The 16,018-nt window shown below is 38.8% G+C and overlaps 1 protein-coding gene across 2 annotated transcripts in view; it reads right to left on the bottom strand.

Moving 5' to 3' along the window:
* Nucleotides 1-16,018, bottom strand: part of SRGAP1 (SLIT-ROBO Rho GTPase activating protein 1) — a 138,944-nt gene that overhangs the window by 37,971 nt on the left and 84,955 nt on the right. For both annotated transcript variants that reach the window (XM_041411324.1, XM_041411325.1), the window contains exons 5-10: nt 13,378-13,560; nt 12,860-12,988; nt 5,705-5,926; nt 4,818-4,919; nt 2,948-3,145; nt 2,744-2,828 (exon numbers count right to left, since the gene is read on the bottom strand). In XM_041411324.1, coding sequence (XP_041267258.1) covers nt 2,744-2,828; nt 2,948-3,145; nt 4,818-4,919; nt 5,705-5,926; nt 12,860-12,988; nt 13,378-13,560 — 919 coding nt within the window. The remainder of the gene's footprint in view (nt 1-2,743; nt 2,829-2,947; nt 3,146-4,817; nt 4,920-5,704; nt 5,927-12,859; nt 12,989-13,377; nt 13,561-16,018) is intronic.

The following is a 16,018-nucleotide window of genomic DNA, read 5'->3' on the forward strand; positions in this document are numbered from 1 at the left end:
CACTGTGCAGATGACTGAAATACTTTTGTATCAAATAATGACAAAACTGTGAAGCCCTTAAAAGGCATTGACACACACTGCAAACAAAATTCACTATTAACAGGTTCAAGTAAGGTATTAGTGAAGAATTAAACACCTATGCCAGTGAACAGATCATGGATATGATCTCTGAAAATCACTATGAGCTTCACTTGGGCTAGGTCCAAGTTTGAAAGTGACACCAAACCAGCTTTTCAGATGCCAGGAAGAATGAATAACAGTGATATGAAAAACATGCTATTATGTGCCAGTGTTCAGATGCATGCAAAGTACTGCACGGTACTGAAGACCCTAGTCTGAAAATATATTTTGCAATACTACAAGAGTGTGGATCTCCTCAAAGTGGCACAAAGAAAAAGCTCTGGGAACAACCCCTGACAGTAAGACACGTGAATCTTGCTGGCATCGATGTTAGACAGATGAAAAAGAGAGATCAAAGAAGAGTATGAAAAATAACCTATGACAGAAAAAGAGTAAGGCAGGGACCTCTCCCTACTCACGTTACTATGGGAAACTCACTGAGACTAAGAATTCCAATAATAAATGTCAGTAAAACAAAAGATGTTACAAATGCTGTACCTGGGGGCTTTTAAACAGATCTTTGTTATTTAACAGTTTAGGGTAAAAGGTGTCTGGGCCTTCAGAGAATTTCTTCTACAACTCCTTGTTTTCTTTCCTGCATTTCCCTTTGCTTTGTTGATTTCTTCTTTCAATAGATGAGCCTTTGGATCAGGACTAATGTGGGCATCAGTGTGCTTCCTATGTTTAGTATCAATTTCATTTCAGCATTTCTTATTTACTTTCCAAGTCTGTAGAAGCAGACTCAGCACAGAGCACTTCATCTATCCTCCCTGTGCAGATCATGAATATGTATCTGCTGTGTTCATAAACAGTAAGACTGTAGTAGGCAGGAGATGAACCAGAATAGAAGCCAAATGCTGTTAACATTGTGGGCAGCAGATGGGAACCTGGATCTATTCAGCCTACATCCTTACACTGTATAGTTTTGAATGAAAGCAAGAAAGGGTGCCAAAGGAAAACTTGCAGTTGAGACAATCCTCTCCTTCTCCCACTTTATTTAACACAGCACATTGTGTTATTTGTCTGCAGTCCTGCTGATATTAAAGTTTCCAGAAAAGGCAGTTTGAGGGGAGCAGGGGAGCAGTCCATGTCCTACAAATTCATTTCTATATTAGCTACAGCAATAACATTCATTATACCACTGTAATTAGATCCTTTCAATCCTCCCCATTCAAGAAACTTTCAGAATCCAGGTCCTCCATCCAAGGCATGGGCATTTTAATGCAGGTCATGCCTCAACTGAAGGGGGTACTAGAAGTTCTTAACCTGTAAAAATGATGGCTCCAAATATCAGTTTTGAATGTAAATGTGTATGTTTGAGGTACTATTTGTATGTGCCATGCTATGGTGTTGGGACAACAAATAGGCACAAAACCACTGTGGGCAACACAGATTAACTACATGGGGGTTACAGATGGTGTGTAGAAGGGAACGCTTCAAACAGAATGGTCCAAGCATGCCTCAGCATGGCAGAATGGCCCAGAGCCTAACGGCAATTTATCACTTGGGTCACCCTGCTGAGAAGTTTTTCTTTATGTTTCCTTTCAAACAATTCTTTCCTTACTTTTTTTTCCAACATGGTTTATGTAGCAGATTCTGTTGCCTTTTATCTCCCTCCCTTTCACTGTATTTTTCCAAAGACATTTTCAATGAGCTTCCAGGAGAAAAATGTCCTCTTCTTTTGACTAAAGTCAGCTGCACACTGTTTTGTGTGAATAAACCATTCACCACACACATTCAAAATAAAAATCTATTAAATGAAAACTTCCATGAGAAAGAAGATAACATAGGTAGCTGTCTAAAAACAGCTACCATCTTCTACAGTTGAATTTTGAAAGAAAACGCTGCTTATATCCTATCCCCAACCTCAGTCACTCCCTGGACAGAGGCTTTGTTTGAGTTATAGCCACTGAACTGCTAATAGCTGTTCTGGGCTTTTGTATTAAAAGCAAGAAGAGATGTGATTAACAACAGATACTTGGCAGTAAAAAGAAAATAAGCTGACACATCTTTTAGAGTAATTCTTTTAGCAAACAGGTTTCCTGAGTTTAAACTTTAAATCACAATCTTTAACTTCCAGAAGAAGATTTTTGTTCTTTGTGGTGTAACCTCACTTCCTCTCAAGTCTGCTCCACTCTGTGTGTCTAGTCCTCAAGGTTTGTACTGCAATTCCCCTTTTCCCTTCAGTGCATGAGGAAGTGCCTGTTGGAAAGGCTGGTAAGAGGCTGGAGCTGTGCATAGTGTGTGATTCATTAAAACCTCAAGTCAACAGAAATTGTTAGGGTGTAGAAATACTACATTCGTCACAGCTCTTAAATAAACCTGCACTGACTGTGTCACTCCTTTCAGGCATGAGATTTTTCATTCAGTAGTTCTGTTGCCAAATAGAGTCATTTATCTAAACATCTGTGCAGTGGAAATAAGTATGTGTTGAGGAAATAAAATCAATTTATTGTGTATACTCTTACCACTGCATGAAACCTGTGATTGGTAAAAATCAAATCTATGTTTACTGGACAATTAAATTTTAAGTTTTGTATTTTTTTTCCTGCATATCTTTGGCATTTCAGGAGGTTCACTGTATAGTTTGGAAGCACTTTTCAGTTTATTCTGGGATATTTACCTTCTCCGAGTGTCCTCTGCAGCAAGTCATGTTTTGCTTGAAGTTTTGTGATGAGATTGCTACCTTCCAGATATTCTCTGAATTTCTGTAGAGATGCAGATGAATCTATTACTATGCATGACACATAAATCCCAGGAACTTCTGGATAATGTTTACTTCAGGTGTTTGGTCTGCATCACATGAATGAGGAAGCAACCAACATACCATGAAATAGAACTGCTCTGTTTCCTGCTGGTTAGCTCTTCTTTTTGCAATGCTAGGCTTACTCAGGTATGTCTCAGAGACTGTTGACTTCACAGACTCTGTTGAGCGACTGTGCTGGAAACACTCTGACACATCATAATCTTCAATGGTGACCATATCCTGTATTGTCTGCAGGGTAGCTTCTGTTGTTTTCTTAACCTGGTATTAAAAAGCAGAGTTTGCCAAATGCCAGATAAATATATACAGGAACAGCTTAGAAGGGAAGCTCATTACTCACAGTAACTCCCTGGCACATTCCCCCAAACAAACAGGTGTGTAAATGTGAAAAGTCAGGTGTGCTATAACAGATATCTATGTAACAGATATCCTGTCTAGTTCTCTGCTTTACCATGGTCTAACCCACAAACACAGATGTACCCTTGTGTTGGCTCTGTAGTGCACTCACGCATTTGTTTGAAATTAGAATTAAAATGTGACATGATTTGTTTAAGTTCCCTTATCTGGAGGCAATAGAGATGATACAGCACTCTGGAGGGTCAGCTCTCCTAAACATGGTCAGTGTGTTATATCAAATATCTACATCCAGGGATCTGGATCTAGCCAGAACAACGTGATCTTCTAAGGAAAAAAATCTGTGACCCTGTACTGTGCAGTGCTGTGATGAGTGGCACAGTGATGTTCAGACTGCAGAAATTGAATTAATTGTTGACAGAGAGGGCTCGAGAAAGAACAATTTACACCAGACTCCCAGCCCTCCTATGACCTATGGAGCACCACTGCCCACAGTGGAAACCTGGGCATGGATGCTGGGGACAGGGGATGCAATTTCCACAGTTCAATAAAGTAACTGGTAAGATTCACAAGGATGGGATTTACTTCCCAGTTTTGCTTCAGATGGGGTCTCTAGTAGGGCCAACCAAATCATGGACATGCCTACACACAAATCCAATGTAGTCAAATATCCCTTCCATGCCTGTCAAACATGATTTCTCCCTTTATGCTCTTGCACTTCATTTCACTGAAAGAAATTATCTTTCTCCTTTCATCTTTGTTACCTTGAGAGACGTTCTGAATGCAAGTGTTTTGGTTTTTTGGGTTTTTTTTACAGCTACTGTACATGTCTCTTAGACATTAATACTTTGTTCTAGACATTCAACATACAAACTAGAATGAGAAAAACAGGCATCCTGAAAACTTAATATCTTCTTAAGAAGAAATTAAATTATTTCTACATTTTCTTTTAGGAACAGATTCTCATGCAAACTGAAGGACTTCAACATTGCCTCAACTATGATAAAAGTGCATTTTATTTCCACTGCCAGAGCAGGGGAAAGAGAACAGCACAGTTTTTCCATATTTTACCAAAAAAAAGCATTTTATTTTGCTAGGTTAGCTGTTCCCATCACAGGCATTCATTAATCATGTTTATAAATAGCTGCAGCTGAGAGCATAAGAGATCTTGACTCAACTACCACAAAAGACAGTTCAAATTCCTTTGTACTAAAGAAGTAGCAAGTTGAGGACTGGACAGAGGGTGATCACAGGAGACAATAACTGTTCTCAGTGGCTTTCTGTCACAAGAATTTAAAAATATGTGCTCTAACAAGTTTACACTGAAGCTTCTGCAAAACACAGAACTCAGTGATGTGAATGTATGGACAGGTAAAAGACAAAGTTTCCAAACCTCTGTAAAGCAGGTGAGGATCTACCTTAGCATATGTGCCAGTATGTGTTTTTTAAACTTAAAACCACTTATACAGACTGGAGCCACCTCAGGGTCATTTTCTAACATGCTTTTGGCAAGGTAGAAAACACTGCACCTTCCTGAAAATCATGTTCAATGCTCAGCCCTTGTAGACATAGGTCTTACCTCCTCATTTTCAATTTTGAGTGTAGCCAATCGTGACTGTAGCTGTTGATATCTAAGCATAAGCTCTGCTTGCACAGGTTGCTGGGCAGAGACCTGGCAAACCTAACAAAGAATCAAAATGAGCTGTAAGATGCAAGTAATTAAAATAATCAGTCAATAGTCTTGTTTTTCTTAAAACTAGGTGAATAGCTACCAAAGCTATTAAAGCTAAAACCTAATAAAGCCGACAATAAAACGTGCCCATCTAAATTTAAAGTACTTATGTGCTGTAAGGTGTGGAAGTATATACTACAGCTTATGAATAAAGAACACAGCATTTTTGTATGTGTGCTTTTTGTGGCTTTTGTATCACACAGAAATGCAAACCCTGGAGTTACCGTCAGAAAAAAATAGGCACATGGGTGATTTCAAATTCTGCTTTGCTACTGGCCTTTGGTGTAGCAGAACAGGGCACAGCTGGGGTACCCACTATGCTTGAAATCTCCAGATGATAAAATGGGGGAAGAATAAGGGGAAAGGCCGCATTGCAGCATGAATAATTTGGAGCGGCTCTGTAGCTGCTCTCAAATAGCACCCACAAACTCTGAGTGATGCAGGTAGTAAAGGCAAAGTCGCTGCTTACACTGGTGCTGGGCTGAGCACAGGCTGGCCAGCAAATTTATAGAAATGTCATTATAAATGATACAGAATACAGTAACACTTAACAGAATTTACATGAGAACTTTGAAGCAGCAGGCAGTGCTGCAAGTTTTGCAAAACATTCTTGCTGATCTATTGATTTTTGGGTAGCTTTTACCAAACTCTTTGTAAAAATGTTTGGCAAATAATAAATTCTCTATCCTGGTATACAGAAACAGTCACTTGAGGATACTTGTCAGTGTACAGACCTCATCACCCATATGAGATTGGAACTCAAATTTCATTGGTGGACAAAAAGCAGTAGGGTACATTTCCATGAATCTTTGCTTGTCACTGCGTGGCTCCAAGCAGTCAACTGCATTTTCAATGATGTCTAATCCCTCATGCCTGGAAGTTTCAAGATTATACTCTGCAGAAAGGTATGTTCTTAGGGCTCTGTTCAGACTAGCATGGTATCCAAGATCACAACACTAAAAAAACAATAAAGGGAAAAGAAAACAAATTTAAAAGGAGAAATGCCATTCCAATATCACAATCCTGAAACTGTCACTAAAATTTTCTGTCCTGAATTTTTTTCTATCTTTGAAGCATTTAACAAAATATCTTCTAAATTAAAATACACTACTGGGATCAAGACAGTAAGTATTTTGTATCCCCAATCTGTTGCAAAGATTAATGGACAGTTTTAGAAAAGAGATCAAGTGTACACATGTGACAGTTTGCTTACCAGATACCGAAGTGCAGGGACTGTATATGAATAACACCGGGACTCCACAAACAAGTATCAGCAGCATCTGTAAGCCCTGAATCACCGATTTAAACACACCCTAACATAACTATCATCTAAGTTAATGACAGCAGCAAAGTGAACTTGAAGCAATTACTGCTTCCATGCCTGTGCCCATACCAAAACCTCCACAAATACTTTCAGCATAAGCAATCCATCTAAAATGCTTTTTCATACAACAGGAAAGGTTTAACATCTTTTCCCTGATCATGAAAACGTATTCAATATAAACACCTTATTTCCCATGCTCATATAGAGCCAGAAATATACATCATGTTACTAAATGCAGAAAGTCATAATTTATGTATTTTTTTCCTATGAAATGGAATGTAATTGAAACCTAATTGGTATAACATAAAGTTGTGTTTGTTCTTGAATTTTAAACATCCTCAATTTGAATTATTCATGTTACATTAATATTTTAGAGAACAGCTGAATATATTTTAAAAATGTCACAGCAGTAGCATATCAGCTGATTGTTTCCCTACATTACATTGTACAGTAAATACCCTGAGTTTCTGCTCAGTGGGTCGCCAGGTAGGGGCGAAGATGTCACCTCAATAGTGGCATATCAGTTTGCTAACAGCTGCTTACAAAGCAGTGCTCTTTATTCAAACGGGTGAGATATGCCCCAACCAGAGGCCAACGCCTGGCCAGAGCAGTCAGCATCCTGCTTCAGGACACCCCTCAGTCCCCAGCCACTCCTCCTCATGCCCACCACAGCCTGAAGTCCCCCATCCCTGCAGGACTCCCAAGGTACCTATGGAGCTGGGGAAAGAAGCAATTTGAATTCAGTCCACTGTACCTTATATGCATACATGCACTGTTTATATGAGTTACTCCCTCACAGCTATTACAAACCCCACAGGACTCATGGGATCACATTCCCCTCTCTTTCCTCTTACTTATTTGAAAAAGGAGAGAAATAGACAGAGAGGGAGACAAAAGGAAAGACCTTTCAACCTATTTACCATACCAAAATCTGCGTGTAGAAGGGGATTAAACACTTCACTGATGAATAGAAGGGAATTAAACACTTCACACCTTGACCTAGGCAGGGTAATGACTAGTGATGAAGCTGCTCTCTGAAATCTAATAGAGAGCTGTTTAATTCACAACAAAGCTTCCAGAAAGACTAAGTTTTCACTCCTAGCAAGTACTCCAGGGAGTGACTGCAGCTGGGACAGTGGCTCTCTGAAAAACCAGATGCTGAACGATTCAAACAAAATGAAAAAGATGTCATGTTCAATCACACACACGTACGTTAACCTCTCTTTTGCATTTATAAAATGGAAATTTTTGTTACACTTACTAAAACAGCCACTCAACCTTTATACTGAAGTGCATCCATATTTCAAAGAACACCAGCCTCAAAAATACTGTTTCTAAAAGGAAAAGTCTCTTGGTGTTTTTCTCTTGTTCTATGTCAAATCAGATCTCATATTTAATTCACTATCTTGGATGAAAAAGACAGACTAAAAGTGCTGATAAGAAAGTGAATTGGGACAGCTGTTTTATTTCATGTGCATTAGTTTCAGAAAGACCTCAAAGAAGATTAAGCTGAAAAGGAATTAGAAATAGAGGGCAGTGCCAGGTTTAGCATTGCCAACTACCCATGTGTTATAAAACTACAGCCTCAATTTTGGCTTTGGTGGATTAATCCAAGTATTACTAGAAAGCTTATTGATTTACAATTAGAGCTGTGTGGGTTTCTGATGCAGTTTTTTTGCAAGCCGGAATATAAAACTGCAGCCTTTATGCTCTGACACAACTTCATTGTTTAACCCTTAATCTACGCAGTCACTATGACCACGATCATCTTTGGCAAGTGATGACAAAGTGCCTGAACAAGGCAACAAATCAGACAAGAAGAGGACTTTTCAAGTGAAGCAGAGTATCTTGCCAGGCTAAGGCATTTTCTTGCAATGCCAATGCCAGCAGAGAAAACAAAAATTACATGCAGATCCTGAACTAATGCTTTATCACAAGTGTCTCTTTGAATGGAATTAAAAGCATCTGAACTTGAAATTTTGCTTAAATTACTCATGTAAAAATAGAATTTGTATGAGGGAAGCTATTTTTTAAAAGCAAAACTAAACACTCAGACATCACAACTCTTACTTCTGCCAGACCATAGCCCACTTTCCCCAAAACCTGGACACACAGGGTAACAGCTCTGTCATAGTATCTTGGTTATGCAGAAAGAAATGTTCTGTTTTAATCTGCTGGAAACATGGTTTAGAATAGAGAGCTGTCTATACACACACACATGCACGCACGCACGTGTATTTACATGATTTTCAGGAAAAATCTGTAGATTTGTGGAAAGACTTCTACAATACAAGTGAGCAAGCACACTGCTAGCCAAAATAAATACGAGTGTCAGAGGCTCACCGAGGGTACAGCCAGGGTGCTATGGACCTGCTCCCATGTGTGGGCTAGAGGTGAGATGTCACTTGGTGCAGTAAGACATGAAGATGAAAAATAACAGAATGAAGTCAGAGACTATGGGTTTGTTTGCATTTCTGGATTCCTAAAGACTTTTGGTTGGGCAAAACGAAGGGAGATGAGGGATGCATTTGGGATATGTGTGAAAAATTAATTTTGTAATTTGCATTTTATTCTTACTTGAAATTAAATCTAAAGAGCATTCACTGCCTTTATTGTGCCCCAGAGTATATTTAGGCTTGAACAAAACAAACTGAAGTGCTTAGCACAGAGCTTCAACCAAACCAAGCTGCTCTTATTTCATTTAATTTTGTTTCAGGAATAGTAGTAAAATTCTAATGTCAATGGAGAGAGGAATTAATAAAAAAAGCCTTAATCTCTGAATAAGTCACTTTCTAAGTATTTTGTTACATGGACATCCACACTCAAATCAAAGGGATCTAAGGGTACATACCATATTTATGAGGACTTACGTAAAAAAGATTGTGAGCTGCACACACTTTACCCTAGTTTTAAACTTGGTTTTATGAATTATTAATAAAAAACCTTTATAGAATAAATTAAATTCACAATAGCTAAATGTTCCTTAACTTCTTAACTGTCCAAAGCATGCATACTGCAATTAGAGATTCAGAAATTACATTTTAAGAAAGACCAACACAGTGATATTTTATTTACTTCAGCAGCAGAACTACAGTAAAGTTGTTTTAATCTCTATTTCCTACTATTTATCTTCAGATCATAAAAATGCACGGTAAATCTGAAAAAAGGTCCTTACCCTCCTCTTAGACAAATTTAATGAATGTAAATGAGTAAAAATATGTGCCATATGGACTGATGCTGGCACTAACAGCCAGATTAGCAGCAGTGTATAGTTTGTTGTTCCTCTGAAACTCAGAATCTTTAAAAAACTTCTACATACTAGGTAAAGCTTATTTAATTCAGCTAATCTTTACTGGTTTTTATAGGTACAAATAAAGAAAATAACTAATTCTGTCCTGCACTTGAACTAGATCCCACTCTAGACAGCAGAGAAGAAATATTTAACAGAAAATTCAAATTCCTCTAGTACAATATGCAGACGACAGAAATACAATGTGCATATCAAATCCTGTTTACCTCTCTGCTTCTTTGCAAATGTTGGCCTCATCTCTCAGCTCACTAAATGCATTAAATCATCCAGCAAAGACTCCAGCAATATTTTTATATTGCTTTTATCACAAGAGCTTAAAATGAGCAACACATCATAACTTTAAGTCAGAAGTGCTGAGCTCTGTTAATGAAATGACAGAGTTGAAAAGTTCAGACTGAGTTCAGGTGGGGAATAGTAATTTCGGATTTTCCATATAAGCCTCATATATGGAAAATGCAGTGGAATCCAAATGAAAAATAGGTTTGTTTTTTTGGTTTTTTTTTTTTTTTTTGTTTTTTTTTTTTTTTGTAAAAATGAGCAGTTCCACTCTCCTCCCCAACTTTGTTAGAAAAAAATTTATAGAACGGTTTACTACATTATTGCATGTACTTATCCCGTTTTCATTAGACATATTTTTCTCTAACATAGGAAGACATTCCATTTCATTTATGGGCAACACCAACAGCTTGGGGATCTAAATTCTTGCATGTTAACTGGAATTCAGACACAGAGCAGAGGTATTCCCTTTCTGTACAGGCAATGAGAGAGAGTTCAGGGAAGCACAGGAAGTCAGGCCAGCAGAGCGGGACAAAATAGAGAAGACAAAGAATGAAATTGCCACCACTGCTCTGAAAACTCCAAATTGTACCATGACATTAACAGATTTACAGAATGAGGTAGTCTGGACTGTTGCAACATATGGCCACTGGGAAGCATGTCTCACATTCCAATGATATAACTCCAAACCCTTGCCAAGATTCTTGCATTTACAAAAAGAGTTTCCTTTGTCAAGTGGCAAATACTCTGTCTAAATACCAGTGCTTTCACAGCATATTCTGATTAAATACAAATGTCTGAAAGACACTTCATTTAAACAAGCTCACAATTGGATTAAATTAGCTCTGAAACAAATTCTGGTTGCACATGTTTACAGCCTACTCTTACAAAACAGTGATGCAAAGGGCAGCTAGACTTTCCATTTAAATTCCTTAGGGAAGAGTAATTTCTCAAGCCATTTTGCCAAAAGAATGTTATTGTGTACCAAGCCACTGGTCCACAGCTTTCAAACAGACAGGCAGAGTAGATACAATTTTTCTGTGCTACTAAATATTGTAGAATGTATATTTTTATTAAAGACTAGCAGTTAGGAAGCTCTAGTCTTCATGGTTGTGTAAGTACCCTTACATACACACTACCTCCAGTGTCAGCTCTGTGTGTGTGTATGGACAGAAAGCTTCACTTCTCCTCCGCTCACAATTCGTTGTAAAGCTCCTGGCTTGTGGTTCCTCCACTCAGTTTTCACTGCTACAGAAACCTCTGTGGATATCACTGAAGTGGATAAGAATCATATGCATCTTCCAACCTGATAAAGTTTTAGAAACACACACTGGAGACATACTCTGAGAAATCTGAACTCTGAAAGGGAAGGCAGGAGAGGTGACATAATGAGCATCTGTTTAGCTTCTGAAGGGGTGAGGGTGCTGGAAACAAAAAGAAAAGGACTTTCCTTCCTTCCAGAATCCAAGAAGAATTTATGAAGTTCACATGTATGAGATATGCCCTAATTACTGACCAAAACTCTGTCATCCTTTAAGCAGTAGCAGGAAAATCATCCACTAGGTAGACTCAGCTTCTCACTTGGGGGATACCCCAGCAGGTACACACAGCTTGTCCTTTGTTTTCTGCCCTAATCTTCCACCTATAGGTCCTGGTAAATGCTTTCATTGCCTGGGCAACCTAGATGGGTGGGTCAGGTTGTGCAAGCCAATGAATACAGATTAGACAAGGACAGGACACAGAATAAACCAGAAGAAATCAGGACCAAATATGCAGCAGCAACTAGGAAAGGAATAAAAAAGATGTTGAAATAGAGACAGAAAAAAATACTGAAAACACAAAAAAGATTGACTGCCGTCTTTTACAGGAAAGCAAGAAAGAAATGAAGCAAAACCATTTGAAAGGGAAAAGTTGTAACAAAATCAGGCATGATTTTATAAATTATAGAAAAACTAGAAATTATAAAGAAAACTATCAGTATTTAGATGACACACAATAAAACACGTATATGTAGCTATTTTAGTCCATTAATCTTAAGAAGCCATTTTTCCCTTTCTCTGTGAAGCTTTGCTTCTCCAGTCAGTAGAAATGAGACTTCTTGTCAAATTCTGTATTAATTTATTCCATATTAGAAACCAGAGCTGTGTATCAATGTTGTTTACTGTTGAAAGCACCATATGTTACTGCTGCAGTAGCAAGCATATTCAAATATCTAGAATTTCAAATGGGCCACTTTTTCAGAGGTGGATCCACTAAGCCATTTTATCCTACAATGCTAGTGAATGAATGCTCTGGAGCTTGTGTTTGCTGTCCCTGTATTCTCTTCATCACATATGAAGTCAGCTTACTAAGAGGGTGGTGATAAGGGTGCAGGATGCTCTCTCTGCATCATGTAAAAATGTCAGTAATGCAGGAGACTAAATGCTGGCACAAGTCAACATTAGTGTATAACCTCATTCTTCTAGGATGTTCTCATAAAAACAACTTACTGAAAATAAGTAACAGGTATGCTGACAGTGTAGAGTACAGGATTGATTGTGTCTGTTCTTCAAACTGCACGAAGTCAGAGTAAGAAGCCACTGTATGTACGATTCAATGACTAAATTAATGAAACTACAGAATTTTGAAAACATGGAATAAATTGTTTCTTTTGAATTAAATATCATTAGATGACCACTTAAGAAGTTTATCTTGTAAAAAATATTTAGGTCCCAGAGATTGTACACAATGGGAAGGTCATATTTTCTATTGACACATGGTGTGCAAACACAAGGTTCGAACTTTAAAGGAATGGGTTCAGCATCTTACTGGCACTTTATTTTGTGGAAATAAGGGGAAAACTTCTGATTGTATCATGCAATACTATAAATAGCAAGTGTACTGTAGGCAATCCATATGACTAATATATTCCCTTGTAAACTGAAAAAAAGTATTATTCCTGAAGAGAATAAACATAAATACCAACATGCCAATACTTACATCGATTAAATCCGAAAGGTCGTGAATATAATACTTGAAAACAGAAGCATTCGTTGCTTCCAGGGTGAGCAGGTATTCATTACGGGCCTTAATAGATTTCAGCTTGTTTTCAGAATATTTTGCTTGACGCTAGGAAAGACATTTCATATTAATGTATTTTAATTACTTTCTTTTTGATATGCAGCAGAAACGGTAACAATTCAAGCAGGCATTCCTAGTAACAAGAAAGAATCTTAATTTCCAGCCTGTTATACATACAACAGATAGAATACAAAGTGAAAACTTAATATTTTGTTCCAAATGTGACAAACTTTACAGTAAGAATTATATTGGGAATGAAGGATCCCCTTCTCTGAACTAAAATGATGTCAAGTTATCTATAACCCACTGCTAGTTTATTATGTGTACCTGGCTTAATTTCATTTCCCAGCTGGATTTCCCTGTCTAATATCAGGCCAAAGTATGTCAGAAATGCACTGAATTTATTTCAAATGAAACTAAATAAAAGGACTATTTACTTTTTCCTTCATTTTTTCAATCTTCTTCACAGAGCTCCGTCTCTGGTGCCTTTCTTCTAGTCGAATATGAAAAACAGGGTCTCCTGACCTCCCAATCTGTTTTTCTTCTTGCTTCTCTGCCTCCTTCAGTTTGCTTTCTGCACTGATGCTCTCTGCATGATACATGTGGTATGTTTTCATGACCTGCAAAAGGCAAGAGTCAAAGGAGAATGGAAGAAAATGAAAATATAAAGGTATTTACAGAAAAATCACAGGGTCTTTGAGCAAAATGTTGACTTATAAACATGGATCTTGTGAAAGTTTCTTTGCCAGTGGAGACTGAGGACTTCTGGTTGCATTTTTCTTTTCTGATTTATTTAACAGTATTCCAAATAGGGATTTTTTTTCTTTAATTACTCTGATAGGAAAGAGCAAAAGCCACTCTTAATAAATTTCAGTATTCTTATTTTCAAGTGAAAATCTAAAATAATGAACAACAAAACTAAATCTGTGTCAGTACCAAATCTATCTGATATATAACTATCTTCTGGGCTAAGTAACAGCTTGGCTGTGGACACTGAATGTTTGAAAGTAGGAGGATCCCTTCAACACAGAGGAAAGGGGAAGGAAGAAGAGGGAATGGGAAGCTTTGGTCTGGAAGCAAATCCCCAGATAGCTGGATGGCTGTCCGTGGCCTGGAAAGAAGTGGCTGCCCACTGTACAGCCCGCAGATTTGGCCTGATGTAAAACCAGATGAGAAATGAAGAAGAAGCTGCCTGATACGTAAGTTGTGAAAACGTTTTCCCCATAGACCCAAAGGCATCTTTCCTCTACACACCTGCTGGGGCTGCAGATGAGAGAGCCTGGGTTGCCAGTATGCAAATACAGGCTTGCACAGGCCACAAAGAGGAAAAGGGATTGGGTTACTCCCTTTCTTCTTCAAGCAAGAAAAACCTCAGCCTGAGGTTTTTTCTGACTGACTGAGTCCTGCGTTGTGCACAGCAGCCAGTCACAAACCCCACCTCTGCTGGGTAGAGCTGACTCTGCCCGCTTCCACCAAAGGAAGCGTCTTTCTGCCTTCCCCAGTCTTTTGTTGTTGTTTTACGTTTAGAGCACTGAAGGCATCCTCAGGCATTCTTCTAACAGGTGCCAGTGCTCTCACCAGCAGGTATTATCTTCGGGTGGAGGCCATGCAGACCATTCACATATCGAAGGACACACAGGCAGGGAGGAATCAAACCAGCTGCTTGTGTGACCCATGCAGGGGACAGTTTTGGGAAGCTGCCTTGAAATATTCTCTTGGGAGAATATTTTTGTAACTGAGTATTTAGGTCAGCCTAAGGAGTATCCACAGAGTGGCAAAACAGGGAACACTACAGCTAGATATTGCAATTCACCACAGGACACCTTAGCACAGACTGACACAAACCAACTGCACGCCGTGCCAGTGGGTGGCTGAACTGATGCTTATTTCAAGTCCTGTGCAACAGAATGACACACACTTCCAGAGAAATGCATTTTTGCATAACAATGTATGTTACACACCATAACTGTGTATGCCACTACTTAAGACTGATGCCACTGATAATAAAAACGAAACAGACAACTCTTCACCAGTTTCCTGTAGTAAGGTGAAACAGTTGGTGACAAGCACTAAAAGTAGGCCCTGTTTTTATTTTAAGAAACATATGCTTACAGCTCTGTGGTTAAAAAAACCAAACTGCCTGGAGCAGGACTCCGTGTTATTGCTGCTGCTCCTCTACAGCACACTGTGCTCCAAGGCCCGAGCAGAGCGCAGAGCTCCCTGCCCAAACACTGCCTATAGCCGCAGGGAACAGCTGCTGTTCCCAGCAACTGTTCACATCTGCACAGATGGGGCAGAAAGAACTCCCAGAGATGGACAAAGCTGGGTTAGGAAGAGAAGGCAAGCCCACAGGGGTGAGGTTTGCAAGGTTCCCAGTTTAACCAAAAAGCATGTACAGTGTCCTGTATCGTGCACTGCTCCAAAGGCACTCTTACAGGTGTTGATGATCAGTACCCAGGGAGCTTAACTCATACAGCCACACGGAAACAAATGAATTACTGCAAAGAGAAGAAAAGGACTTTTTAAAGAAATGGCTTATATAACAAAACAGAGAAGCACAGAAAGTGATATGGCTCTTATTAAAAATGATGGGGAAAGGAAATTAAAAACAAGGTTGTGCCCTTTTCTTTTGGCCTTTCTATTCAAATCTTTTAAGTGTTTCTTTGCGTAAGGCTAGAGGTGTTAGCTTTTATTTTTTATCTTTTGTTCTGTGTCATCTCTAGAGATTTTTTAGTTGGTGGGACAAAACTAACTCATGCGTCTTACCACCTAGAAAAGTTGTTTTCTTTTGTACTCTGCCTGTGGAGAGAACTATGGGTCCTGATGGAATTAACCCAAGAATTCTTCAAGAGCTGGCTGATGTCGCCACAAAACCTCTCTCTCAGTTTTTGAGCAGTCTTGGGAATTGGCAAAGTCCAGGCTGACTGGAAGCTGGCAAGTGTTGCCCCAGTTTTCAAGAAGGGCAACAAAGGTCCTCCCTGGAAACTGCAGGTCTGTCAATCTCACTTCAGTGCCTGGCAAAGCTATGAAGGAGATTATTCCAAGATGTATTGAAAAACACCTGAAAGACAACACAGT

The sequence above is a fragment of the Onychostruthus taczanowskii genome, unplaced genomic scaffold (genome assembly GCF_017590055.1).
Source record: "Onychostruthus taczanowskii isolate IOZ18803 unplaced genomic scaffold, ASM1759005v1 scaffold35, whole genome shotgun sequence".
NCBI lineage: Eukaryota > Metazoa > Chordata > Aves > Passeriformes > Passeridae > Onychostruthus > Onychostruthus taczanowskii.